We start from the raw sequence: 27527 nt of genomic DNA on the forward strand, positions 1-27527 counted from the left end.
TCATTCTCACTGCTGATACTTCTCTCTGTATTGAGTCCTTTTTGTGCATCAGGGATGATCATTTAGAATGGCTGCACAATCCTTGAAATGGAATATATGTTGAGTTCAGAGCAGCCAAACCCCCGTACCTCCCTCCCTTTATCACCCGCCCTTTTTTTGTCTTGCTCACAAAGCTATCGCTCACATGTTCCTCGAGGAAGGTGTTATTCAGCGATAGAAAAAGTAATAAAAGTAAAATAAGATGAAGCAAAGAATGATGGAGAACAGCACGAGGGGAGGATAACATCAGCCAGAAAGGCAGAATAGGAGAGAAATATGACGGCTGTGAGAGGGAAGAGTATTGAACCCAGTGTGAGTGAGAATGAAAATCTAGAGTTGAGAGTGCAGAAGGGGGGAGGAGGGATGAGAGAGGCTGGAGGACAGAGAGAGAGGGAGAAAGTTTCATCACTGTCGACGGTGGCTCTGCGCTGCGAGCAGCAGGAGCAGGGGGAACATTGACATTTTTATCTTTCCATTGAATTTAATCTGTGTGATGGACGAGCTGCCAGTGCTTTAATTTTCCTCACACGAATTATCCCTGTCTGCCCACCTCTCTCTGTCTTGTACACAGGCGCACACATACACACACACACACACACACACACACACACACACACACACCGAGGCACTAACAGAAATTGTCTATTAACTGCACACTGCAGCTGAAATCCACTATGAGAACAAATGATTGAGTGATGACTCTGTATGTGTGTGTGTCTGTGTGTGTGCGTCTGTGTGTGTGTGTGTGCGCACATGCGTGCGTGTGCACTTTCACATCATTCTGTACCCGTTACATGCCGCCTCTTGTAAATCATTTTTATGCAATGAACATGTAACTGCAAACAATCCAGGATGCAAGTTCCCCCATTAGCATTCATATTCCCATAATACATTTTGAAAGATGCATTGCTTGAAGTTAACACACACACAAACAGCAAATTCACATTTGTGTCCACACATACATACACACACACACACACACACACACACAATAAAAAAGCAAGGCAGTATTTCTTTCATTTTCGCTCCCCCGCTACAGTCCCCCCCCCCCCCCAAGTTATTGCATGTGGCAATTCGCCATGACAGATCGCCAGTCGTGCCTAATAGTTCTTTAATGACTTCATTAAATTGTGTTGTGCGGCTTATGATTGTGCTGCCAATTTGTCAGCGCGGGTAATGTCTGGGCGCGAGGGATGCCCCACTTTTATTTTTGAATTAATTGGACATCGACTGTGTTGCAGCCCCGCACCCCTCCCCTCATGGCAGACAGGACACAGATTCCCAATCAGCACCACAAGCGGGGCCGGCCCAGATCCGTTCAGCAGCTCACTGCAGTTTTACGCAGGGCGTTCCTGCACGCGCTGACTCATAATTAGCTCATTAAAGTAAATGGAAGTGGGAAACATTTTACTGTTTTGTTTGTTTTCACTGTGTATAAAACTGTCCTGTTCTAACAAACTGCATAATATGTGCTTTTTGGCGCGTCACTTGTCACACTTTACTGTACCCTCTTCTACTGCACATGTTTTGGTGACAACACTAGTCCAGCACATGAGGACCAATAAAACGCTGGCAAATTATGTATTATCATGCTCTGTCTGCACAGCAGGGTCTTCTTCATTTCTTGTTTTGGTGAGCAGTGCTTAGCAATAACATAGTGCAGCATCAGACTTCCAGCCCCCTCCCTCCTCCTTCCCTTCATGTTCTCCCAGGCAGGGAGGCCTGTCTGTGGGCTGATGGATGAGCAGCAGCACAGAGTAGTGCATCCCTCCCTGGCCCCGGGCCATGCCCCTCTGTCACAGACACTGATCTCCCATCAGCCGGAGCGCTCTCAACCTTAATGGCCAAGGTTAGGATTAAGACAAGGAAAATCTGATCTTAGGTCAGCGACTGGGGGAAATTCAGGTACCTCGAGGGGAGATTGAGATACGAGGACTGATAGAGATGAGTTTAGGAAAGTGGGATGATTTAAAGCACACAAAATACAATTTTGGAGAGGGGAGATGGTGTGCATTGGTGAGAATGAAATGAGAGGACAAGGAAAGAGCATGTGTTGTATAACCGACAGAGAGAGAGAGGGAGAGAGAGAGAGTGGGAGAAAGCTGGAAGGTTTTTTTCTGGAATGGGCTCAGCAGCCGAGCCCTTTTAAAACCATTAGAGGCGGGATATTTGTCATATTATGTTATTAGATTAGCCGGGACCCCTAATGAAAGCTGTGGTAATTTGTCAGCCTTATGGATGGCTCCATCCACCACCACTATTTATCAACTAGCACCCCATCTCAGCCATCCTACCCCCACCATCAACGCACACATACACAACCCAGTCATAGCTAAACTGCACCCCAGTCTGGATGGGCTGGGAGAAATGGATCGAGCCTGTAATGGGATTCCAATGCTAAACACCCCGCCTAGTGTTTTTTTGTCATTTGGGGTGAGCACACTATTCTCAGCCAGATCGCCCAGAGGGAAACCACATTGGATTATTTTATGTTTTTTCCCCCCCCCTCCCTCCATTACCATAGTGCTTCTTCGATGGAGCTGTCTCACAACATTTATCTTATAGCGTCGGATATGAGAAGTGATGCTGCGGCTGCTCTGCCGTGTGCTGCAGACAGAGCAACCTTTCCTGCTGATGACTTTGCCTTTGATCTTGCTCTCAGTTTACCTTGTGGTAGTGCTTGAAGGGAACATATAGGTTTTGTGCCGGTATTTAATCTCAATTGGCCGATGAAGGCCACATCCGCTTGGTGTCTGCCGCAGGTTCAAATCAGTGATTGTCTAAAAATGGAATGACTTCATCACTTGCGTAAAAGTGACACAGTGTCACTGAGCTACAGTATGAACCGCTCTATTTAGATTAATGAAAGCTTAGACATTAAGCTTGTCAAGCCAAGACATTTCTGTCACGCATCCTAATCCTATCTGCCCCTCTCCTTTGCTCGCTGTAGCGGTGAGGAACGACCGGAACAAGAAGAAAAAGGATGAGAAGAAGCAGGAGTGCACAGAGAGCTACGTGCTCAGTCCTGACACAGAACAGATGATCGACAGGGTTCGCAAGGCACACCAGGAAACTTTCCCCTCTCTTTGCCAGCTGGGCAAATACACTACGGTCAGTAGCATGACACCAACAATCTGTGCATGCCTGTGTTTGTTCACCTTTGTCAGCTGCAGTTTATTGCCACCTGCATGTATAATTGAATTTCCCTTCCTTACAGACTAATAGCTCAGAACGACGTGTCTCCTTGGACGTAGACCTGTGGGACAAGTTCAGCGAACTCTCCACCAAGTGCATCATAAAGACGGTGGAATTTGCTAAGCAGCTGCCCGGCTTCACGACGCTTACCATCGCCGACCAGATCACTCTGCTCAAGGCTGCCTGTCTGGACATCCTGGTAAGAACAACGGGCCTGCATCACAACCTTTCCCTGAACATAACCCTGATTTTTAAGAAGTAGCAGAGTAGAGAAGTGGCTCATGTTTCTAACCAAATCAACAACCCGCTCTGTCTCTGCTGTCCGCAGATACTCCGGATCTGTACACGCTACACACCGGAGCAAGACACCATGACTTTCTCAGATGGACTCACGCTAAACCGAACCCAGATGCACAACGCCGGCTTCGGTCCCCTTACCGACCTGGTTTTTGCCTTTGCCAACCAGCTCCTTCCTCTGGAGATGGATGATGCAGAGACAGGGCTGCTGAGCGCCATCTGTTTGCTGTGTGGAGGTGTGGCAACTCTCCTCAAAACTTATTGAAAATTCTCTTTGCCAATTGACAGTATGAAAGATCTCAAAAACCATGCCGTCACACACTCCAGGTCATAGCTGTAATAAGCTGCCACCTCTGTCTATGAATGGAGCAGCACTGGCTATGCTGTGCCCTTTCATTGAGCACCACCTAGTGGCTAACTGTGATGGTGACAGTAGGAGGTTATTGACACGTTTCTCCTGTGCTGTGTGTGTTTATCCACAGATCGTCAGGACTTGGAACAGGCAGAGAAGGTGGATATCCTGCAGGAGCCCCTCCTGGAAGCATTGAAGATTTACGTGAGGAGGAGGAGGCCCCACAAACCGCACATGTTCCCCAAGATGCTGATGAAGATTACTGATCTGAGAAGCATCAGTGCTAAAGGTCTGCGCTCCAGACTAGTCTCACTCCCTCACTTTTCACTTTATATTCAATTGTGTTGAAGATACCTAAAATGTATTTTGTAAGAACATTTTACATTTTCCTGTCTCCCTCCAACCATCTCTGCAGGAGCTGAGCGTGTCATCACCCTGAAGATGGAGATCCCCGGTTCCATGCCCCCTCTCATCCAGGAGATGCTGGAGAACTCAGAGGGCCTGGAAAGCGGGGCCACAGGCAGCCGGCCCAGTGGTGCCCCCCCTGGCAGCTGCAGCCCCAGTCTGTCCCCTAGCTCGGCCCAAAGCAGTCCAGCCACACAATCGCCGTAGTAGCGGCCCACCTTTTTTTTTTTCCTCACGATGCTCTCTGTCTCCTCCATCGACGTCCTAAAGAGGAGGGGAGAAGGAGGGGGGGGCGGCTTGACCCTGACTGCTGAACACAGGAGACCGGCAGAGCCAACCTCCCCCTCTGCTACGACACAAATCCCCACCTCCTGATCTGCTTTCCCTCACTCTGGAGCAAGCACCATCCTGATGTGAGGGAAGGTGAGGCCGGGGCAGGCCAGGGAAACAGGATGCCTCACACCGTAAACACTGCTGATGACTCATCCTCCTTCTCCCTCCACTCTCCTCTCCACTGCTGCTCCTCCCCTCTCCACCTTTCTCCAAAAGACTCATGGAAACAAATCTGGATGCAGTGGAGACCAGTTTTCCTATGGAACTGGGAGTGGGTGGGGCACCGTGGGACAAATATATGAACAGGGACAATGCGTACAGACTGACTTGACGAACTCCAGACACTTTTTTTTTTTGGTTGTACTCCGAGACAGACTGCAAGCTTGGGACGCGTCAAAAGACCCCCCTCCTCAAAGACTCTGGGTCTTTTCTCTTTTTCCAACTTCAACAAACAGATTTCGTACAAAAGATATATAAATATATATAGAAAAAGTTAAGGAACTATTGTGATGAACATGTCCGGGAACAGAATGGCAGGTTGAAACGAGGACATGTTTTCTGAGATTAGAACTTGTTGTACTCCCTCACTGTTTGAATCTTTTCATACCCATCGAGAGTATTGAGAGAGATGTTTCAGTTTTATCACATTTGTACATTATTCTAATTAACAAAAAGCAAAAGATGTTGAAATTTCTCTCCAGTCCACACACACACACACACACACACACACACACACACACACACACACAAACACACACACACACACGCAAATACAAATGTGCACAGAAAACAAGTCGCAATGAACATCACCTACTATTCCAGGTTGGATTTGTTTTCCTTTTTTTCTTTATTTTTTTGCTTCCAAGAGAATGGAAAAAAAATGATTGTATGAACTTGGTTGTATGATATGGTCACAGGTCCTTTCAAGAAATCAAATTAATGAAGATTCATTATTAAGGTGTATTTTAAGTAGCCTTTGAGTTTGTGTATATAAGCTGTATTCATTTCTTTAAAACTATGAAGAGTTTTAGGCTTCACCTGATTTTTTTTTTTTTTTTTTTTTTTTTTTTTTTAAGAATACCTTTTATGTGTTTTGTTTATAGGTTTGTGATGCAAGAAAAGACATTTTGAGCACATTTTACTGAAGGAAGGTCTTTCATGTTTTGTGTCCTACTAAATACTGGACAGACCCTTAACCAATCACTGGCTGTTCAGAATGTGGCTTTCACAAACAATTTCAACCTCCCCCTCTACACTTTTAAAAATGTTTTTTACACACAGTAGACAACAAAGTAGCACTCCAGTCGGGGCATAGCTTTTTGGCCATGTAGCAGAAAGAGATGGTGTTTTCTGAAAATGGTGAGCGAGACGCCGCTTGTCGCCTGTCGGGCTCAAGCGCGCCACAGCAGCTCAGTTTCAAAGACAGTTAAAATGTGAAGAATGGTGTACATACACACTGTATTAAACACAAGTGATTCTCAGTAGTCTCTGAATGGATCAATAATGGGTAGTGGATGGGAAAAGACTAGATTGTAATGATCCCTCTGCTCTGTCAGTGGTCAGGCAAGTGAAGGTCCCAAATGTGATGTTTGTCAACCCTCACAAATCTCCCCCTGGCAACCTGTGGTAGAAACAAATATGTGACTTTTTGCCGGATCCAGAGCAACCTTGCACCCTACGACTCACTTTACGCCAAAACGCCTTCACCGTTAACTCGCACGTCATCTAGACCATTGTTACTGTACACACGCCAATGTCTCAGGAAGGAATCATTTTGTGTGCTTGGCCTGTTCTTTGTACATGTTCTGTGCTGCACCTCCTAACCCTCCTGTCACAGATGCACACATACACACACTTCTGCTACTGAGCCCCTGAATTTTTTCTTCAGTCACTCATTTTTGTTAGGCCTGGCAGACCAGGACTTGTGCAGAGAGACACCGACCCTGACCCCGCGATGTTACGACATAGGATGCCAGTTTGGGGTCTCTCTGAGTCGTTCACGTGTTCTTTTTATTTGTACGGTCAAAGCTGCTTTCATCATTTAGGACGTCACCTGTCCAGAACAGCGCACAACTTTTCCCTCCACAGCTAATCTGGAATAGCAACAGACACACCGTCAGTTTGAGAAGTATGGAATATGTTGCAATTTTGTCAAGATTATCAAGCGACTTTGGAAAAAAAAACAAAACAACAAAAAAAGAACAAAAATAAAACCAACATTTAATAATTATTAAATGTGTTTGTGTGGTGTCATTCTTTGTATTCTCTGCTACAGCAGGTTTTCACACATCGTATCCAGAGAAAGAAGAAGTTATGGGAAAATCAAAAGGGAATCACTAACTTCATTGACACTTTCTCAAAGCCTTTCAACCTCCTTTTTGGTGTATTGCAATAGCAAAGCACTGAAGAGACTAATAGATGCAGTAAATACCATTTCAAAAATCTTCATAACAATGGCCTAAAAGCAGCATTAAGGATGATTTTGAGTGAAACTTTTGATTTGTGTGTCACCGATTGAAGTAAGTTTTTTCAACACAAGTGAGATGAACACAATTGCTTTAAGACCGGTAGTGTATGGTGACTAATGTGATAATATAATGCTCACTGTGTGCAAGACGAAGTCAAGACAAAGATAACAGGGAGATCAAAGAGTAGTAGTTACTTGAAGGTGTGCACTAGGCTCAGGCAGACAAATCTGTAAATGAGTTTAGGCCTATAATAGATTGCTTCCAAACTAGTTGGCGCTCCTAATCTGATAACCAGTGTCTAGTCACTCATAGTGAAGCAATGTAAAAAGCACATATTCACACTGATGTAAGCTGCAGGCATTACACAGATCATTAGAACAGTATTTGTTTTCCCATTAGCTTTGTATTAACAGACTTATTCTGACAGCATTTTATGTTGCAAATATGGGTCTATAAACATTTGTCACTAACATTTTGACATGTTATAGTGGAAAAACTACTGTTTCAGTAACTAATAACATCAGTGATGGCTCTGATCCATTTAGTTGTGTCAATAAACAAAGCCAGTAAACAATATAACTTGAACATTTATTTAAATTTTTTGGCATTAATTTTATTAATTACACCTGTGTTGAATTCTGCAATTAATTATCAAATGTCACATGTGACAAAAGGTCTATTATAATTATATAAGTATAGCACTATAAAAAAAAATGGCTACAGAAGACAACACTATCCAGCATGTTAAATCCTGGAACAAGCTGACTATTCAACTGGAGCTTGATAAGGTTTTTGAAAAAATATCTTTAAACAAATCTAACAGATGTTGGAACCAAAATGAGAATTTAAAGATATGGACAAAATTAGAAACGCTAAGCCTGATTTCTATGAAGTCCAGTAATAAGGCCGTCCAGGCTCTGTTAAAGCTGTATTAGTGTTAAACCCTGCCCTCTTACCGAGTCAATGACGTTTCAACCAATCACAATCCTTCGCGCGGAATTTCAAACATTTTCAAATCAGTGTCCCTTTACCGACGTGAGATTCTTCCGCCAAATTCGTAAACAAAATAGTCCCTTTCATGTAAACGCAGGTTATGTTTGATGCAGACGACCAAATAGAAGTTCAAAAACATAGCGGCACAAAAAATACACATATTGTATTTCAAAACATCAGTTACTCCGTGTGTTTCTTTAGGCTTCTCTATTCGTATACGTGTGCTTCTGTCTCGGTGTGTAGTGTGGCGGAGTGATACCAAGGCACCTCTCAGGAAGAAGCAAGCGACGACAAGTGACGGCAACACACGCTTTACGTTAGAAATTGTTAATGTAGGTTGCAGGGTTCGGTAGGATATCAATCGTACCTCTAGTCTGGTATGATATTTTAGTAAAATTCCTCTTCGCCACATCCCGGTCGATGTTTATGGATTGCCAGAAGTTGACGTGTCTTTGAACAGACTTCCAGGTAAGGCTACGGTACTAACAAATAATTTTCGGATGTCCAGTCTGGACTAACGCTAATTTGTTTCCCCGAGAAACATGTTGTAGTTGCTAATCCCACTTTAAGTAATTTGAACGTTTAACGTTTAGTACAACGTTAACGTGCTATTGAGGCGACATTGCACGTGGGGTGTCGCAGAATTGCCAGCAGTGCTTTTTAACTTTACCCAACAATGGCCAACCGATTTACATTACGGTAACGTACAATAAGGTCAACGTTAAAACTAGCAGTGTTAGCCAAAAGGCTATTCACTAATTTAACGCTACGTCAAGTAACTAAGTCATTCAACGTTATTAATGAAATATCATTCAGCACTTTTTAACTTGTTTTGTATGCATGTTTAAAAAGTGACATTTCATTAACTTGCCTAACGTTAATTGTTATTTAGCTCATAGTGCACAGTTTTGACATTTGTGTTTTCTAACCTTTCAAACCAGGTAACGTTACAAAAATGCCATTGCATGGAAAAATAGTCGTGATCAAGAGGAGTGGAGGAGATGGGACTGAGTTTCCTCTTACTGCAACATGCTTGTTTGGAAGGTGAGATCTAGCAAATGTATTTGGTGGCTACAATATAAGTTTGTCAATTCATGTTTTCAGATCAAGTTTCCTCTTTTCGTTTGTTTTATCTCAATTTTGTCTTAAGACATGACTTTAAAGTTCGACAGACAACGTGCACGTTACATTCAGCTTTCACCGTGTGTAGCCTCGTTGTTGGGCTGATGGAGGTGCCATAAAAAAAAAACCTTTTTGGTTGGAGGCGGGCCTCCGCCTGCTGACGTCGGAGTAGTAAAGTGCAACTGACTCCTTATTCAAACCACAAGTTCACTTTACTTTTGGGCAATTAATCCACTACTTAAAAACAAACACCCCTTAAGATGTAAATCCTCCAACATGACAATTTTGCTGACCCCTTTATTTCTTTGTATTTTTTTGTTAAAGGAAGCCTGACTGTGACATTCGTATTCAGCTTCCTCAAGTCTCCAAGGAGCATTGCAGAATTGATTTCAATGAAAATAAAGAGGTAATGACACATGCTGAACATAACCACATTAACTTGTTTCAGTTTTAAAGGATATTTGAGATAATGAGGGATTGTCTTTGAACAGTCACGTTAATGACTTGATATGTTGAGCACAGTAAGGTTAATTAAAAAAGCTTCATTGCTTGAATCACTTGTTAGTTCTCTGAGGGAAATCTTGATCTGCTTAAAATCAAAGGCCTAGCTAACAGGGTATTCTGCTGCTTTTGAGGGACTGTGTTTGAGTTGATTTTTTTATGTTTCTCTCTACCAGGTTATTTTGACAAATTTGAGCTCAGTAAATCCAACCCGTGTGAACGGAGAGGTTTTGCAGCAGCCTGAGCGTTTGAAGCACGGAGATGTGATAACTATCATTGACCGTTCTTTCAGGTGAGTATGGTGGGAAACATTGTACCGTTGTTGTTGCCTCAAGAGACTTCCACAGTCACCGAATGACTTTGTTAGTGTCAACATTAGGCCTTACATAAATGTACTAAGTGGAACTTTCAGAAAATCCACTGGTGAAATGACACTGGTGGCTGTTAAGTGAACTGCTGTTTGCATCCTGTTGCTCGCTCAAACTCTGTGAGCAGGCATCAGCCAGACAGTGGCCTGACATGGATGAGACAGAATGCTGGAAAATAAATTATACTCATTGTACTACCCACTGAACAAAAACTACGGTTAGAACTTAATGACACATATCAATGAGGGTCTACTTACATTTTGTTGTAAATTGTCATTTCAGGTTTGAGTACCCTCCAGCACCCACACCAAAGAAGAGGTCGTCCATAGGAGGCAAAACTGAAACCTTCAAAGTAATTTATATACTATTCATCTCTTATCACGAGAGCATTGCAGACTTCCCAACATCTTAACATTTCCAATAATCCTGCTGAATTTCATTATTTACTATTTTATGTGTGAATTAAAGTATCTTATCTTCATCTTAGGTTCTTCAAGATCAGCAAGTAGGGGACAGTGTCACAGTTGAAACAGGAGAGAAGAAGATCTCTGAAGTGTCCACAGGTGAGACTTTGTGACAGTGGTTGTTCTGAATTAGCTGTATCTGAAGATAGGGTTGCACAATTAACGCTCCGCGCATTCCCAGAATTGGTATTTGGTTTTTTGTTTTATTACACTCTCAAGTGTACAAGTTTTTTTTTTCTTTTTGTCGTTTCTAGACCCTCATCTGAAAGATGGAACTAACTATGACAACATCCAGCGATCCCTGGAGAAAACTGTGGAGGTGGTATCCAAGGAGGATGATAGCCTGCTGCAAAGCAAGACCACCTCCCCATTCAACGATCTGTATCAAATGATCAAAAAATCTCTGGATGTAAAGACACCTCGGAAATCTTCTGCCAGTCTGCTTCAAACACCTACCTCAAGGTTTTGCACTCCAAAACCTGTCTCAGTCAGGAAAAATGGTGGAGACACTGTCATTCCCTCTGGAGACAACAGCACTCCTAAGAAGGATGAAGCTAAAGTCTCTTTTGGAGCTGATGATACTAAGGGGGATGCTGAAAATATAAGCGATGGGACCCCGAAGTCTGTAAGGAAGCGGAGAAAGTCCTCCCAGGTTCCTTCTACTGAGATGGCCAGACCGGAACCTGAGACTGCTGTCAAGTCTGAGGCAACTTCACCCCAGAAGAGGAACTGTGCGACCCCCCAGAAGTTTACTGTGTGTGAGGTTATTGAGCAAGTTTGTACTCAAACACCCAAGTCACCTATGAGAAGGAGAAGCAAGGAGGCTACACCAGCCAAACCTACAGTGACCAAGGACCAAGAGAAGCAAACAACGACGTCTCCCAAAACAAAGCCGCTTGAAAAGGCATCACCAAGGAACTCAGGGAAAACTGAAGAAGGTAAGATATATTGTAATACTATAATGTATACAGGAATTTTTCAAGCATGTTTAAGATAGATTTCGTTGTTTCTGATGTATAATCATGTTTTCAACATTTTTTTTTTTTGTTGTTTTTAGTGAAAAGGACGTCCCAGAAACGCAAAAGTGGAGAACTTGCAGCCGACTTGCCCAGAGCACAAATTAAGAAGAAACGTGTTTCCTTTGGAGGTCACCTGAGTCCTGAGTTATTTGACAAACGACTGCCTCCTGACTCTCCATTACGCAAGGGGGCCGCTCCACGCAGAAGCCTGTGTCTGTTTAAACCCAAACAGTCCCTTCTTAGACGAGCATCAGTCATTGGCTTGCTACAGGTAAGGCTTTAGTGGAGGATGATGACAGCTCATTTGACCTGACATTCTCACTGTTATCCATCATATAATCTCATTTAAAATGGATCTTTTGTTTTTGTAGGAGTTTGAGCCAGAACATCCTGGTAGCCCAGCTGTGCAAAGTCCTGCAAAAATGAGGACTCCATCACCTGGAAAAAAGTCACCAAAACCCAGGTCCCCTTCTCCCAAGGCAGCAACTCCTGGAAAGAAATCCCCAAAATCAAAGACCCCTTCTCCCAAGGCAGCGACACCTGCAAAGAAATCCCCAAAATCAAAGACCCCCTCTCCCAAGGCAGCTACACCTGCAAAGAAATCCCCAAAATCAAAGACCCCCTCTCCCAAGGCAGCTACACCTGCAAAGAAATCCCCAAAATCCAGGTCCCCCTCTCCCAAGGCTGCATCTCCTGCCAAGAAGTCCCCCAAATCAAAGACCCCGTCTCCCAAGGCAGCAACACCTGCAAAGAAATCTCCAAAATCCAGGTCCCCTTCTCCAAAGTCTGCATCCCCTGCCAAGAAATCCCCAAAATCAAAGACCCCGGCTCCCAAGGCTGCAACTCCTGGAAAGAAATCTCCAAAATCCAGGTCCCCTTCTCCCAGGGCTCCATCAAACAAAGTGGAAACTCCCGGAGTCCAGACCCCCACGGTACGAGGACGCTTCTCTGTGTCACACATCAGCACACCATCTCCAGTTGCAGAAGCTACGGTTACTGACCAGATGCATTTGGCCACTGTAACTCCTAAATTACCCCTGAGGAGGAAGAGCATGAAGAGCACCTCACGGAAGACCCCAAGTATTGCAAAGAGTGCTGTAAAATTAATGCGCAGAAAAAGTGGAATTTCACGGGCATCTATGAAAGGTAAACATTGTACAGAGAATCCTGTCAGTGTCTGACTCAAAGAGTTTCATAGACACATTTAATGTCATTATTGTAATAAATTTTTTCTCTCCTTCCAGTTTTAAATTCCTGGGCAGACATTGTGAAATTTGGGAAAACTAAGACTGAAGCGGCTGCTCCAGCTAAGATAACGGTCACCAAAAAGACAATGAAGAAGGCTGTGTCCAAACCCCAGGTAAGAAAGTAACACACTGTTTAGAAACTACAGGCTATATTTACCCTGTACGTCATCGTAACAATTAATTATAGTGTTAGCATGGTTACCATTCAAAACTGCAATGACCGTGTCTTTCTCAATCTCTCAGACCCCTGCAAGAAAACTCAAAGGCCATGTCAGCACTGGACATGCAGATTCACCTGTTACCATTGTTGTGGGCAGGGCTCACAAACAAAAGGTTGTACATCCAACCGGTGCTGCACCACGACTTGTCACCAATATCGCAGTCCTTAAAAAGAACATGAAAATGGATGAGGACTTGACTGGTAATCACCCCTTTTCCATCCCCACAAATGCCAGTGCTTTTTCTTGGTAATGTATGTTGAATTTCAGTATTGTCCCTGCTCATATTGTGCATTGTGTTTTCAGGAATTTCTGAAATGTATAAAACCCCTGTAAATACAAAGAAGAGGAGATCTGTGGTCAATGAGAACAGTGCCATGAAGACACCAGTGGGAGGCCTGGGCACGTCTGTGGTAGAACCATCAGTGTTGAACACACCTGAGGAGCCAGGTAAAGTGTGTGTGGTGGTATTGTTTGAGAGGACCAAGGCATGAAATTTGTATTCTGCATTATCACCAAGGACTGAAAGTTGATCAAATTAAGTCTGTTTAGGTGGTTAAATTGAAATAAACTAATACAATGTGATTTGTTTTACAGGTGAAATGATGGTGTCACCACTGAGTGTTTCTTCTGCGGTAAAAGACAGAAAATACAACAGTGAGGCAGTCCAACGCCTCCTTCATGGAGATCAAGAATCTAGCTTCGTCACTGACATCCCTGCCTCAGAGACTCCTTCTGATGATTCAGGTGAACAGCAGTGCACAGATGTGAAGACGGCCTCTGTTACAACTCCCAGCCAGAAGCCAGAATTACCAGAGTGTCTGACTGGAGTAAAGAGGATCATGAAGACCCCAAGACAGAAGGCTGAACCTGTTGAGGACTTGAGAGGGAGACTCCTGAAGACTCCCAAGCAGAAGCTTGAACAACAAGAGTGCCTCACTGGAGTTAAAAGAATTTTCAGCACACCGCAACAGGAGGCTAAACCTCTGGAAGACCTTCAAGAAAAACTTCTGGAAACTCCCAAAGCCGCAGAGGCTGGTGATGTGAGTTCCAGTGGTGTTGAGGAAATTGTGGAGACGCCAGCAAACAGGAAAGAATCTGAAGACCTATCTGAAACTCCAAACGTGGGGAGCTCCCCATTGCTGTGTTTGACGGGTATCAAGAGAATAATGAAGACACCGAAGGAGAAGAGTGCCCCAGTTGAGGATATGGTTGGTGTGAAGAGGCTCATGAAAACTCCCAGAGAAAAGATGGAACCCGTTGAGGAAAACTTCGGTATCAAGAGACTCATGAAGTCACCAAGGCTGAGGGGCAATGCACCGGTGGAAGACTTTGAAGGACTTCAGGAGCTCATGGAGGAGCCACTGACTGATCCCACAAGACAACTGGAGACAGACGAGGTAAAAACACTTGTTCATCAGGGGTTTTTTTGTTTGTTTTTTTAGAAAGGATTATTTTTTAAGTGTTTCAGTGGGTAGACTGTGATCATCATTGGGAACAGTTGGGACTCAGCCATTGGTTAAGAGTTTAAAGGTGTTTTTCTTTTTGCTGCTTTTAATGTGTGAATAATTTTGTGTGTTATATCATCTTTTATACAGTGGTTTTAATGTGACGTTCTCTGATCATTTTAGAGTGCCTTTGAGTACCCGGAAAAGTGCTCTATAAATAAGATTTATTGCTATTATTATGAGTGCCAGGTACTAACACGGTTGAGCAAGCTGCATGTAGGCTTATTTCATTTTTCATCAAAAGTTTTACAGACCTAACCTTCACAAGACATTTGCATTGTCTGCATGGTTTACTTGCTTTCTTTCAAAGTGAGTCTTGTCTAAACTGTTCTTGATTTATTTACAGGTTGAAAGTCAAATTCCTCTGGATTGTGGTGTACACATTGCAAAAGGTGAGTTAGTTCTTAAATTTAATAAAAAATATTGTTAGATGAGTTATGGATGATTTTACTTGGAGTCACTAATGTAAGCTACATGACAGTGAGCTGATTATTGTTGTGGTTTTGTTGTTTTCTTGCCTTCATGTACAGAACTAGACTTTGCCCATGAGGAGCCACGAGAAGATGTGCCATCAGATGTGATCGAAAATGTTCCTCAGGTTGACATGGAAAAGGGTAAGTTTATTTCTTAAATTGTTTTGTCTTAATACATAAAATGAGGTTATGTTATAGAAAACCTGAAAACATGGACTTTGAGAGATGTGTTTTTTGAAATGTTATGGAGATTCTGCATGTTGATATAGCTTAAGAAAAAGAAGCATGAATCAGTATTTGTCCTAACCATGGCACAAAAAAAGCAATGTTGGACATTCAGGTTATTCACACAACTAAATATCACATTTGAAGACACAGAATTCGTCACAACCAAGAACTTATTATGTTATCCTACTGTCAAAACACGATGTGAACACGTCTGCTAAAAACTCACTTTTTCGTTTGTTTTTTGGGTCTGATTTTTAGAAGAAGATGCAAATGCAGTTGTCGTTGATGACCGCTTAGAGGAGGTGCCAAGTGGACAAGATAATGATGAATCCTCACGTGCCGTGGAAACTCTCTCTCAATTAGAAGAACCCAAAGTGGAACCAGCACACGAGAATGCATCTGAGGAACAACCTAACGTCGATACTGTAGATGAGAATGGATCTGAAGAACAACCTGAAGTGGAGACTGCTGCGTGCAAAGTCTCTGAAATGGACACCGCTGCCACAGATGCTGACCATAAGAAGAAATCCGTTCGAGGCAGAAGGGCAAAAACAGTGGAATCTAAATCAGCTGAGGACAAACAGGAGGCAGCAGAACATTCTGAAGAACCTGTCGTCCCTGCTCCAGTCAGAGGAAGAAGAGGGGGGAAGACTGAGGCTGCAGCTCCAGCTGTTAGACAAACGACAAGAAGCAGAAATGCAAAGACTGCTGAAAGCAGGGATGTTGAGCTCCCAGTGGAGAAAAGTGCCTCTCTTCCTTCCAAAGCTGCCCCGAAGCCTAAAAGAGGAAGAAATGCCAAAAATATTTCTGATGAACCAGCTGAAATGGTCCAAGAGGTTTCCACTGAAGCTGAAATGGTGGCAGAGCCTGAGAGTGAGCAGAGTCCCCCGGTTGATGCCAACCATGAAGCAAATGACAGCACAGCACCCCTGGAGAAGGCTGTGGTGAAGCCCAGACGAGGGAGAAAAATGAAACAACCCGAGCAGTCCGATGTTCCTTTTACTCACAGTGATGAAGTTCCCCAAGCTGACATGGCAAAAGGTTTGTCATCTTTCCTCTGTGAAATGACCTAAAACACATGTAAAAGTGAGGGACTTTGATAAAAGTGTTTCCCATTCCTGGGACAGCTGAAATGTGTGAATGTCTCATTAACTAAAGCAAGACATGGGACATTTGAGGTGAATGTAAACAAGAAAAATGTTGACTTGAAGTACATTGTATTTGATAGATAAATGCACAACCAGTATAAATGTAAACATTTCTTCTTCGTTTTCTCCCATTATTTTTAGAAGCAGATTCAAATGAAGTCTGCAGTGACCAGCTGGAGGTGGTGCCCAGTGGGAAAGATGAAAGTAAACCCTCAGATGCCATCGAAACCCAGGCACCTGCACCTGAGAGTTCACCTGAAGTGGAGACGGCAACTTGCAAAGTCACAGATGTGAAAGCAGCTGTGGTTGAGAAGAAACCTGTTCGTGGCAGGAGGGCGAAAGTGGTGGAATCTAAATCATCTGAGGATAAACAGATGGTGACAGAACGTCCTGAAGATCCCATCATCTCTGCTCCAGTAAGAGGAAGAAGAGGGAAGAAAACTGAAGCTCCAGCAACGCCCACTGTCAGACAAACAACAAGAAGCAGAAATGTGAAGTCTCAGGAAAGCACCTCTGATCAACCTGAGATGGAACCAGAGAAAGCTGTGGAAACAACACCGGTGCCTGAGATTACCACTGAGGCTGTGAGTGACCAGATTACACATCAAGAAGAAACCCATTCTGCTCCCCCTGCAGAAGAAGCCGCCGTGAAGCCCATCAGAGGGAGAAAAACTAAACAAACACCTGTCGAGCCACTTCAACCAGAGCCAGAGAAAAATGAAGTTGTGAGTGACGAGAATCTTACGGCAGATGCTCAACCTCAAAAGTCCATTCCTGCTGTTGAAAAACCCAGAAGAGGGAGACGGATGAAGCTTGATACTGTTGAGCAAAAGGAGGTGACAGGAGACACAGTGGTCAGTGTGGAGACCAAGCAACAGTCACAGCCTCCAGTCAGGGCTAAGAGGGGGCGAAATGTCAAACAGGAAGATGAAAAGCTAGAGAGCGATGACAAGACCACTAAATCCCAGGAGCCAGTGAAAAAAATAAGGAGAACCAGGAAGGCAGAGCAAGATCACGTAGAGCCAAGAGAAGAAGTCCCAGAGGAGGCTGAAGCTCCACTTGTTGTTGAGCCAGTGAAGGTGAATGAACAGGCTGCCGTGGCTGCCAAACCCCGAAGAGGAGGGCGAAAGGCAAAACAAGACGCTGAGATTGAAACCCCCATCGAATCCGCTGAGGTCCAGGAGGTCCCTGCTGTCAGCTCCACAGACAAACCCAAGCGGGGAAGGAGAGGAAAACAAGTTGCTGAAGAGGTGGAAGTCACTGCTGTAGCACCAGAGGCTGAAGAGAAGAATAATGTGGAGCCAGACGCTCAGGTCATTAAACCCAGCAGGGCGAGGGGGGTGAAAAATGAGGTTTCACAAGCCATTCCAGCCAAGAGAGCCCGACGAGGTGCAGCTCTTCCTCTTGAGGAGACCAAACCAGAATCCACAGTCCTGGTTTCAGAGTCTGCGTCAGCTTCAGTAGAGCCACCCAAAAGGGGACGACGGGCAGCAGCAAAGCCACCAGCAGATGATTCCACAGTGACAAGTGATGAGACAAATGTTGTGGAAGAAACGAAAATGTCCAAAAAGTCTGTCCAATGGAAAGCCAACTTGGAAGTCTTTGAGACTGCAAAAGTAACACCCGTAAAGGCGGTTCGAGGCAGGAAACTGAAACCTGGAGACAAAGTTGACACTGAAACCAAAAATCTGTCAAACGGTGGCAACAAAACTGAAGAGAAGGATCTCTCAGGTAAAGCTGTCGAAGCTCCACCCGTCAAGAGAGCCAGGCGAGGGGCAAAGGCCGCCGAGGCAACCGCTGACGGAGAGGAGTCTGCAGGCACGGCAAGTGTTGAGGCTGAGACGCAGCCGAAAACACGAAGAGGAAGATCAGCAAAGAAATAAAAAGCATTTGTATATATGAAGCATAATGTGTTTTTTTTTTTGTTGCTTTTTTTTGTTTTTTCATTTAAAACTTTTTGTACTTGTCATTTTTTAAATTGTTGCATTTTAGGAAGTAGTTTTATAGACTGAAAATTAAGCACTGTTTTTTTGTTTTTTTTTTTTAATTACAGCAGGGAATCTTGTTTTAACCATATGTTGTGACAAGCTGTATGTTATTCATTACTTCCCAAATATTTTATGGTGAAAAGAGTGGTTATTAAATTTTTTTGTATAATGAAAAAACTGGTCAGAGTTTCTTTTAATGTCCAAAAATGTCTGTATTGGGTGGATGATAATTCACTAAATGCCTTCATGGCATTGTAAAAGCCTGAAGCTTATACTGTATCTAGCCTACTATCGGTACAGATGGTGTTTCTGCTGACTGGGCTCCATATTTTTCCAGTTTTTGTCAGTTACTGCAAGTGTTTAAAGATGAGACAGAGGAGAAATGTCATTGCATTTGCTGTCATGTGCAACTTAGTGTTGGTGCAGGTCTGTTTTATTTGGAAGTAGAGGCAAGAGGAAAGATATAATTGGTTTATTCATGGCCCATAAAACATTACTTTCTAAGGGGTAGACAAAAGTGAAATAGGAAAGTGTGAACTGGTAAATTGATTATGGGGATTAAAAGAAAACTCCAATGAGCTTTTTAAGGCAGACTGCAGTCAATGCTCTGCCTGCACAAAGGATGGAAAAACCTAAAGGTTTAAGCATTTGTATTGAAGTTAATCCTTATCCCCCAGCATTGCAGAACTGTAATTAGTGAGTATTATTTATCACTCGAAACATTTAAATCCTTTCGCTTGGATTGCTTGGACATTATGACAATTTAATTGGAGTGCAGGCAGTCATAGGTGCGACTATACCGTTCAGCATTGGCTAAATAACGCCACCATAAAACTTAGTTAAAATCGACAAGGAAGAAGGATAGAAGTATCAGGAAAAGACACCGAATAAGATCATTTCCATTGTTCCAGGCTTTGCAGCACAAGTAAACAAGGCCAGATTTAACCGGAACTTTACCATAAATTATCAACACGGACGCATTTTCGAGACGGACTCGGAACAAACGCTGGGTCGACGCTGGAGGGAGATTTGAGAGGCGCGTGGACCGCAGCCGGCCTCAAACTTTGTTGTGAACCTAAGCGGTTGAGTTATTTCTTCCTTTATCGTCACGTTTGACATTTTGCCACCATGGAAGCAGACGACGACATAAAAACGACGCCGAGAGGGTTTCACTGCACTCTGTGCAATGTCAACTTACCAAACGGTGAGCTAACCGAGCCTCACGCCAGTCCGTTGGATTTGTAATTTCTTGAAGTTGCTCCTCGTGTTTCACAGATGGTTAAAAGTATAAGCGGCCGGAAAGTTCCAGCGAACTTTATGAAGGAAGTGAAATGTGATGCAACTTTCACTTCACTTTCACTGTAAAGCATTGTTGGAACAGTTAGCACATGTTGTTCTGTGTTAGCCAAATATTTTGAATGTATAAGATATGTTTGTCTGCTTTGTGTGGTCTGTTAGCTAAAAACACACCTGAACACACCGCGCGGAACAGCCGTAATCGCATACAATTGCTGCACCATACGTTTTGATCTTTGAAGTTGTGGTATTTCTAAAAAAAAAATATGTATTTTTCATATTTTAATTCCCTGCAGTACCAAGCTTGGATCAGCATGTCAAAGGGCGGAAACACCGGACGCTGAGCACGGTGCGCTCCACCAGGAAGACCCAGGAGGAGCACAGCGTGTTTGTCAGTGGCATCAAGCCTGACGTCTCTCGGACTGACATAACTGAGTACTTCGAGAAGTTTGGGCCAGTCTCAGATGTTATCATGGATAAAGACAAGGTCAGTCAGCTGTTAACAATGAGATAGAACATTTTAAGTGATGCCTTAAAGTATGTATCCACACCAAGAGCACTGACAGTCAATCCACATCATGTGAAGAGTGACCATTGAAGCCCTTTGTAATCTGACCGTCTTTCTGCGCTCACAGGGTGTGTACGCCATCGTGCAGTTCAGCGAGACTGACAGCATACAGGCAGCCCTGTCCTGCGTTGAGCATCAGATGAAAGGCTTGAAGCTGCGTGTCAAAGCCAGGGAAAAGAAGGATTTCAAGCTGATTCCCAAGAAGAAGAATGACTTCCAGAACCTCCAACAAGTTCTCGACCGTCTCAAACCTCAGCTGTGTCAGTTGGTGTCTGTAAGCATCTTGTTGTCAAATATGAAACCTGGCACATGCCAACACACTGTGGGGCTGAGTTTGGACTCTGGACTAAAGCTATCTCATTATATTGTATTGTCCGTTGTTCACCTTCAGGTGGATGCACAGATGCTGCACATTGTCGAGCGATGTCAGCTGGGAGAAAACGAAAAGAAGGCCCGAGGCTTGTTGGTTCAACTCCTGGAAGAGGTTTTCGTGGAGTTTTTCCCAGGTACCTTTGTAAACACGCATACAGAGAGTCAGTTTCTGAAATCCTGCCTGACATGATGATAATTGTGCAAAAGATTGTTGTGGACTGGCTCACTCATTTTTAGTACTGTGTTTGGATGGTTTGCAGACAGCCACGTTCTGCCATTTGGTTCATCTGTCAACACCTTCGGTATCCACTCCTGTGACTTAGACCTGTTCCTGGACCTGGAAAACACCAAGGTGTTCCAAGCCCGTGCCAAGTCCACCACAGAGCAGGTCTGGCAATGAGGTTATTATGGCGGCTTCTGCAATGCTGCTTTTGTGTCTGTTGAATTAACCAGTGTTTTAGCATTTTTCCTCAAGTATAGGCCTAATTACCTATTACCTATTTCTAACTTTAGGAAACTTTATCTGAAAGTTTTTATTCGAATAGCAATTTTAAGAAAACAACTGCAAAATCGTGTCACTTTTATGAAAGAGCAACTTAAATAATTCATGTGTACTTTATCTTGCATATATTAAAGTTGAAATCATATACAAAGCTCTGATATTTTCATGTCTCAGCTGTATTGAATTAATTGACATTTATAATAAATAATATTTATTACTTTGAGTTTGATCTTCAGTCCTACACTTATTTCTTTATTTAGGTGTTCATTACTTTGACTTAGATTTTCATTTCAATGGATATTCAGTGTATAATAAAGTAATTTGATATTGACCAGTTAATCAGCTACGGACTTTTTCCTGCTCCAAACTCTCCTTATTATATTGGTCTAGAATTTATAGCCGAAGTGCAGCTTTGTCAGGACCCCACTGTGAGTTGAATCTTCTCTCTTCCCTCTCTCTTCAGGCAGGGGAGGGCATGTCAGACGACGGCCATTCTGAGGACTCCATCCTCTCTGACATTGACCTGTCCACTGCCTCTCCGGCCGAGGTCTTGGACCTCGTGGCAGCAATCCTTAGACGCTGTGTCCCCAGCGTCCACAAAGTCCACGTGGTCAGCAGCGCTCGTCTCCCTGTTGTCAAGTTCCATCACCGCGAGCTTAACCTGCAGGGGGACATCACCATTAACAACAGGTCAGTGCACAACTGAGGATTTCCTTCATACCATGTGGTGATAGATGTTTTATCTCGTACAGTGAGCAGAATTTCTTTTGTCCTATCCTGTATCCCTCACTAGACTCGCAGTGAGGAACACCCGCTTCCTCCAGCTGTGTTCAGGGATGGAGGACAGGCTGAGGCCTCTGGTGTACACCATCCGCTACTGGGCCAAGCAGAAGCAGCTGGCTGGTAAGCTGAAGTGACTCACACCTTAGGGCATAGCGTACAGCACCAGCTCTGTTTGTAATAAAAACAGATGCCATTTTCTAAAACTCTGTGTCTTGTTGTTATCAGGTGTGTTTAGGTCGTTATTTCGCTTTTTGGTCAACAGGTGTCAGTAGAACGTCACTTGCCCCATATGATCACGCAGAGCCTTTTAGTGTCTTGTTATGGAAGCTGTTGTGTTTTTCTTTTTTTTTTTAAAAAAAAAAGCACAAGTCCAGCGATTTTTGTTTTAATATTTCAAACTCAATCTTCTGATGTGGAATAAAATCTTAATAAGAGAACAATAATTACTTTATTCCTGAGGCGTGTTTCCTTTATTCTCTTTGATGAGCAGCCTTCACGCTGCCAGTGCAGCTTTCAACCAGGCCCTTGTGTGCAGTGATTAGCAGAGCGTGATGGGATCATTTAAGGCTGCTGTTGTAATCCAAACTGAAGATTTTAAAGTGATAGATCAGCGTTGCTAGGTTACAAAAACCAAATTACTGTTAAAAAAAAAAAAAAGTTGACTGCAATGATCTTGGACACAGTTACTATTCCAGTGTGCAAGCAAACCGATTACAGATCAATCATTTTTGCACCATAAACCCAACAAAACTTGAGGATAACCAAATCCTATAAATGTGAACTAAATGAAAGCTGAGAAACACAAAGAGTTTATAAGAGGTTGTAAGTGGCAACAGTGAATTGAATCACGTCAGCAGATTTGTGATTGGCTCATTTATGGCAGATTGTTGTTAACGTGACCATTATTAACTGAGATATTGTACAAATACAGCAGTTATTATATACCCGTCTTTACACATAGGTGTCCATTAACATCAGTGTAATGATGATTGTGATTGTTGATTGTGTCAGCATTGTCTTTGCCTTTAGGAAACCAGAGAACCAAACCCATACCACAAAGACCCCTCCGCACTCGGGCTGTGACAGTGTGCTCAGTGTGTTTTACAATGTGAAAATGACTGTTTTTGTAAATAGACTCTGCTGGCTTTGGTGAGAATGATATAGTGGCTGTTTGTGGTTTAACATAAAGGATCTTACTCTTGAACAAAAAGGTCTATCTCTGTAGAGATGCTTTCCATAATGTTGTCAGACCAAATAACAATCTGAGCCTGTCTGTGTCAACAACACTTGCAGTGGACGTACATTGACAGTGTTCAAAAGCACACTCTTTATTAGTCACTTCGATTAATAGAGGTCCATAAAATACAGATCATATTTGACCAGAATTTCTTGTGTTTGTCCAGGACATTGAAATCATTTGTGCAGCATTGTGCTAATCTTAATTTCACTTTGTCAGCCTATTAACAACACTGTCACATTTGCGTTGCTGTGTGTAGGTAATCCCAGCGGTGCCGGTCCCCTGCTCAACAACTATGCTTTGACACTCCTGATCATCTTCTACCTGCAAAACTGTGAACCTCCTGTCCTCCCCACAGTGGACCAGCTCAAAGACCTGGCCTGTAAGTGCTGTGTTCCTCCTCCACTCAATGCCTCGTGCAAGGCATTGTAGATCTTTCAGATGGTCCAGTACAATGAAAATGGCAATCTACTGTCATTTCAATAACATGCTATCTGTTCACCTGTTTATCAGTCGTTCTGTGTCACCTTTGTGCAGGTGAAGAGGAGATTTGTGTGATTGAGGGCTGGAACTGCACCTTCCCCAGTCAGCCTATTGCAGTGCCCCCCAGCAAGAACACACAGGATCTCTGTAAGTGAGACTAATTTAAAAAAAAAAAAAGATATACGAGAGATTTTCTGTGTGTTTCTATGTAATCTAGCATCTTCATATATTCTAAATATGACTGAATGTAGCCTCTTAAATATCGTGCCAGCATCACCACTGTTTATGTGCATGTGTGGTTTTTCCATCCAGGCATCCTGCTCGCTGGCTTTTTCTCCTTCTATGCTAAGTTTGATTTTGCCGGTAGTGTCATATCTCTCAGGGAGGGGCGTGCACTCCCTATCACTGATTTCCTCAGCCAGAATAAAGAGGAGGCCATGCAAGAGGAGCAGCCCACCAAGACTCATCACTGCGGTCTCAAACTGGGCCCCCTAAATCTCTTAGACCCTTTCGAGCTCTCCCACAACGTCGCCGGAAACCTGAATGAACGCTCTCAGCGCAGCTTCCAGAGGGAGTGCCAGGAGGCTGCCAAGTACTGCCGCAGCCTGCAGTACCAGCGCAAATCCACCAAGGGGAAGCCATGGGGGCTGCTGCGCTTGTTCACCCCCCACGGGGAGGTCCCACATACTAAGCCAGAGCAGCTGACCATCAGCATCCCCTTCAAATCCGCGTCGCTCCCTGAAGTGCTGCGAAATCAGCTGCACATGGCGGGAGATGGTTTCCGGCTGCTGTGGTTTCAGAAGGTTTGCTCTGCCGTGGAGGGAGTCTTCCAAAGTGTTCTCAGGTGTCGTCTCACTCCCTCCGCGGACGCCGTTTTTGGCGAGGATTCACCTGTGGATGCTGCCGAGGAAATGGAAACTCCCCCAGCTTCCCTTAACACATCAGCTAATGACAGCTGTGGCAGTGTTGAATCCCAAAACGAAGCCAGCCCTCTGGGTACAGCTGTGCTCGGTGCCAAGAGGCCGCTATCCTCCGGCAGCGATGCTTCTGAGTCGCCTCAAGGCAAAAAGCCAAGACTGGCAAAAAGGGGCAAGTCTGAACCCCCTCACTGGACCTGTGTGCAAAAGCACATGGTGTGGGCTGGCAGGAGGAAAGTGAGAAGGGAGCTGATCAAAGATGCAGACTCAAGGCCAGAGGGCAGCTGTATGGAGCTGGAGTGCCAGGTCACAGCTCACATCATTGACAAAGAGCCGGAGCTCAAGGAGCCCCTGGAGTTCAAGGTTCAGCCCCAGATGGTGGGCGGGACAGAAAGCACAAAGGCGGTGCTCAAGTTAGAGCCAACCAGCGACAAGACAGGTGTTTTCCACGACTTCTTTCATTTCCTGGAAGCCTTCTTACCGAAGATGGTAGAGACGTTGCTGGAGAGAGAGGAAGTGGGCAGTGCTTAAGACTGGACCCATTTCAGTTTTCTCCACTGAGTCTAAGAATTTTGTGTTTTCTTTCTTTTGAGTCAAGGATGGCATTTCTGCTACTTGTATTAACCCTTGAGAGTGAGACATGAAAGAGAGCTACTGTATCTTTATACTGACCAGGCATCAGTTATTTGTAAATATGGGCTTCATCAGACGTTTGTAGTGTTTTTGTGTCCATACTGTATATTTGTAGTTAGGAGTTTGTTTCAGAACAAGATGTCTGAATTGATTGAGCCTACTTTGTGTTTGAGACGTGGCTTGGTTTTAGTACATTTCTGTTTAAATTAACGCTCTTAAATGATGAAGCTTTGAAGGGTAAATTCAGTAGCAGACATTTGGTTTACACATCATTTGATGCTGTCTTCAAATGAATAAAAAAGTCTTTGTAAATCACTGTTAAATCATGCTTGAAGGTCACGCTTTGTCATAACATAACATTTTCATTTTGTGTGCACGGCTTGATACAAATTGATTCCCAAATTAGCGCTTTAAGTTCACTTATGGTTTTTAAGGTTCGCTTCATTCATCTTTTCTAATTTATTGCAATTTAAGTAAATTGAGTTGTAAGCTTTTTTTGATCCCAAATTACAAGTGCAATGTTAGTATTTACAGTGTCATATATATACAGTAGTCATGATTAGTCAGGATCATTTATACATATATTTGGCTTTCAGACCGTCCCTTTTTCATAAAGAATCAGTAATTGTAGTTTACCTTATTTGCAGGAATGGGGTCAGTGCTTTGGTTCAACTTGTGTCGTGGGCTGCCAGAAAGCGGCCGTGGAGTGAAGCTTTTATCCATTCGGGTCTTGACTCATTGACTGAGACGGATGAGAGTAATTACTGAGGCAGGCCGACTGCTTTATTATGGCAGGACAAGCAGAAGCTGAGGGATGCACAGAGCTCCCATGTGCTGATTAACATCATTCATCTCACTCTTAAAGGGAAATACGAATGGCCGGCAGGTTAGATGGGGATATAGAGGAGGGAGGTGGCTGTGATGACGAGGACGTTTGAGACAGCTGACTACATGCTAACCTAATGCTGGTTTGCATAACTGATGGACTGTTTGTTGTGGCCTTGAAAGATAAGATAAAACTTTGCTATCTGAAACTCAGTTCATTTGCAGTTCAGCAGATATCATAATGTATTCTTTGGCCACAATCAGAAAATACCAAATAGCATATCTGCTTCAAAGTTTCTAGCCAAATCAAATAAGCAACAGTGTTTAAGCTTTATTTAACATTTTTGCCCCAAATTTTACTTCTGATTCATATTTGTGTATCTGAAAGACAAATATTGAATTACAACTCCATTTGAAGCACTATAAAATTATTGAAGTATTGATTTTTTTAGCCATGCTGTTAGCTGTTAGCATCAGGGAATGGCAGCGTCGGTCTGGTCTTTGTTCAAGGCTGAAATGTCTCATCAGCTATTTCGTGGATTGCTGTGGAGTTTTGTACATTCATGTTCCTCAGAGGATGAATCCCTGCGGCCGCAGTGTTTCCCTGACTCTCCCCGAGCACCACCCCCAGGTCAGAACTTTCACTTCACATCTGTTAGACAGATGAGGTCATGGTTCGCAGAGGATAAATTATAATTAATTAATTTATATTTATGTTTGTGCTTTTGAGTGAAATTTCTCAACAGTTACTGCATGCCACGAAATTTGCAATACACATCCATATTTGTAATTGCTAATTAGCAAGTGTTACCATGTTAACATGCTAAAATAAGATGATGAACATGGTTAACATCATACCTGCAAAACAAAGCAGCCTGTTAGCATGCTGGTATTAGCATTCTAGCTCAAAGAGCAGCTGTGCCTACGCTAGCTTTACAGAGCTGCTAACATGGCTGTCGTTGCTGTTTGTTTTTGAGGCTGAATCACTGATTGTTCTCGTTTGTGTTTATTTTTCTGAGATTTTGTTGGCATATCGCTCGAATATCAGCCACTTGCTTTCACTGACACTCCAGGCCACTCCAATATCACTATCGCTTGTTTTTCAAAGGTGCTCCTGATATATGGCCTGTCTCACACACACACACCTCTAAGCCAGAGAATCAAAGTGATTGATATCAGATTTCGGAGGGTGTTTGCTGTCGGCGTAATACGAGAAAACAAACTAGGCTATACTAGTTACTCTGAGAAGACTCACACAAGCATTTTTCCTCCTGTTACTCCTCATCAAAAAAAAAGACAATGCATTCTAAAAGCTTTATAAAAATGGACAATCACACATATTCAGTCCTGGAAAACAATTAGAAATGGTTTCATCAGGCATTAATGACCAACCGCTTCAGTTACATGTAGCTCATTAGCTTTAATTACTATAAGAATTGATCCTAGTGAGCAGTTGTGTGTGTGTGTGTGCTGCGTCTGAATGAAAAAAAAAGATGCTGAAAATGCTAATATCACATTTTGTGTAATTGGCGTCCACTGGGAAGA

At 43.4% G+C, this 27527-nt stretch overlaps 3 protein-coding genes across 9 annotated transcripts in view; all 3 read left to right on the forward strand.

The window, feature by feature from the left end:
- The window catches only part of raraa (retinoic acid receptor, alpha a), a 137755-nt gene extending 130899 nt beyond the window's left edge, over positions 1-6856 (forward strand). For all 7 annotated transcript variants that reach the window (XM_076759800.1, XM_076759804.1, XM_076759801.1 and 4 more), the window contains 5 exons: positions 2990-3150; positions 3257-3433; positions 3563-3767; positions 4014-4172; positions 4299-6856. In XM_076759800.1, the coding sequence (XP_076615915.1) occupies positions 2990-3150; positions 3257-3433; positions 3563-3767; positions 4014-4172; positions 4299-4495 (899 nt within the window). In that variant the 3' untranslated portion in view covers positions 4496-6856. The remainder of the gene's footprint in view (positions 1-2989; positions 3151-3256; positions 3434-3562; positions 3768-4013; positions 4173-4298) is intronic.
- A 1559-nt stretch (positions 6857-8415) lies between these two features.
- mki67 (marker of proliferation Ki-67) lies at positions 8416-18417 on the forward strand. Its single transcript, XM_076759168.1, has 17 exons — positions 8416-8550; positions 9024-9126; positions 9529-9610; positions 9882-9997; positions 10356-10425; positions 10561-10636; positions 10792-11475; positions 11595-11827; positions 12054-12702; positions 12801-12916; positions 13047-13224; positions 13328-13471; positions 13619-14421; positions 14876-14921; positions 15060-15143; positions 15489-16271; positions 16520-18417. The coding sequence occupies exons 2-17, from the start codon at positions 9038-9040 to the stop codon at positions 18259-18261; spliced, it is 5895 nt and encodes a 1964-aa protein (XP_076615283.1). The 5' UTR covers positions 8416-8550; positions 9024-9037; the 3' UTR covers positions 18262-18417.
- Positions 18418-19356: 939 nt separating this feature from the next.
- Positions 19357-25477, forward strand: tut1 (terminal uridylyl transferase 1, U6 snRNA-specific). The gene is made up of 10 exons (XM_076760068.1): positions 19357-19570; positions 19959-20149; positions 20298-20504; positions 20622-20736; positions 20863-20990; positions 21568-21794; positions 21898-22007; positions 23384-23506; positions 23662-23754; positions 23920-25477. The coding sequence occupies exons 1-10, from the start codon at positions 19495-19497 to the stop codon at positions 25053-25055; spliced, it is 2406 nt and encodes an 801-aa protein (XP_076616183.1). The 5' UTR covers positions 19357-19494; the 3' UTR covers positions 25056-25477.
- The last annotated feature ends 2050 nt before the right edge of the window (positions 25478-27527 follow it).

Source organism: Chaetodon auriga, chromosome 20 (assembly GCF_051107435.1).
Source record: "Chaetodon auriga isolate fChaAug3 chromosome 20, fChaAug3.hap1, whole genome shotgun sequence".
NCBI classification, from domain to species: Eukaryota; Metazoa; Chordata; class Actinopteri; order Chaetodontiformes; family Chaetodontidae; genus Chaetodon; species Chaetodon auriga.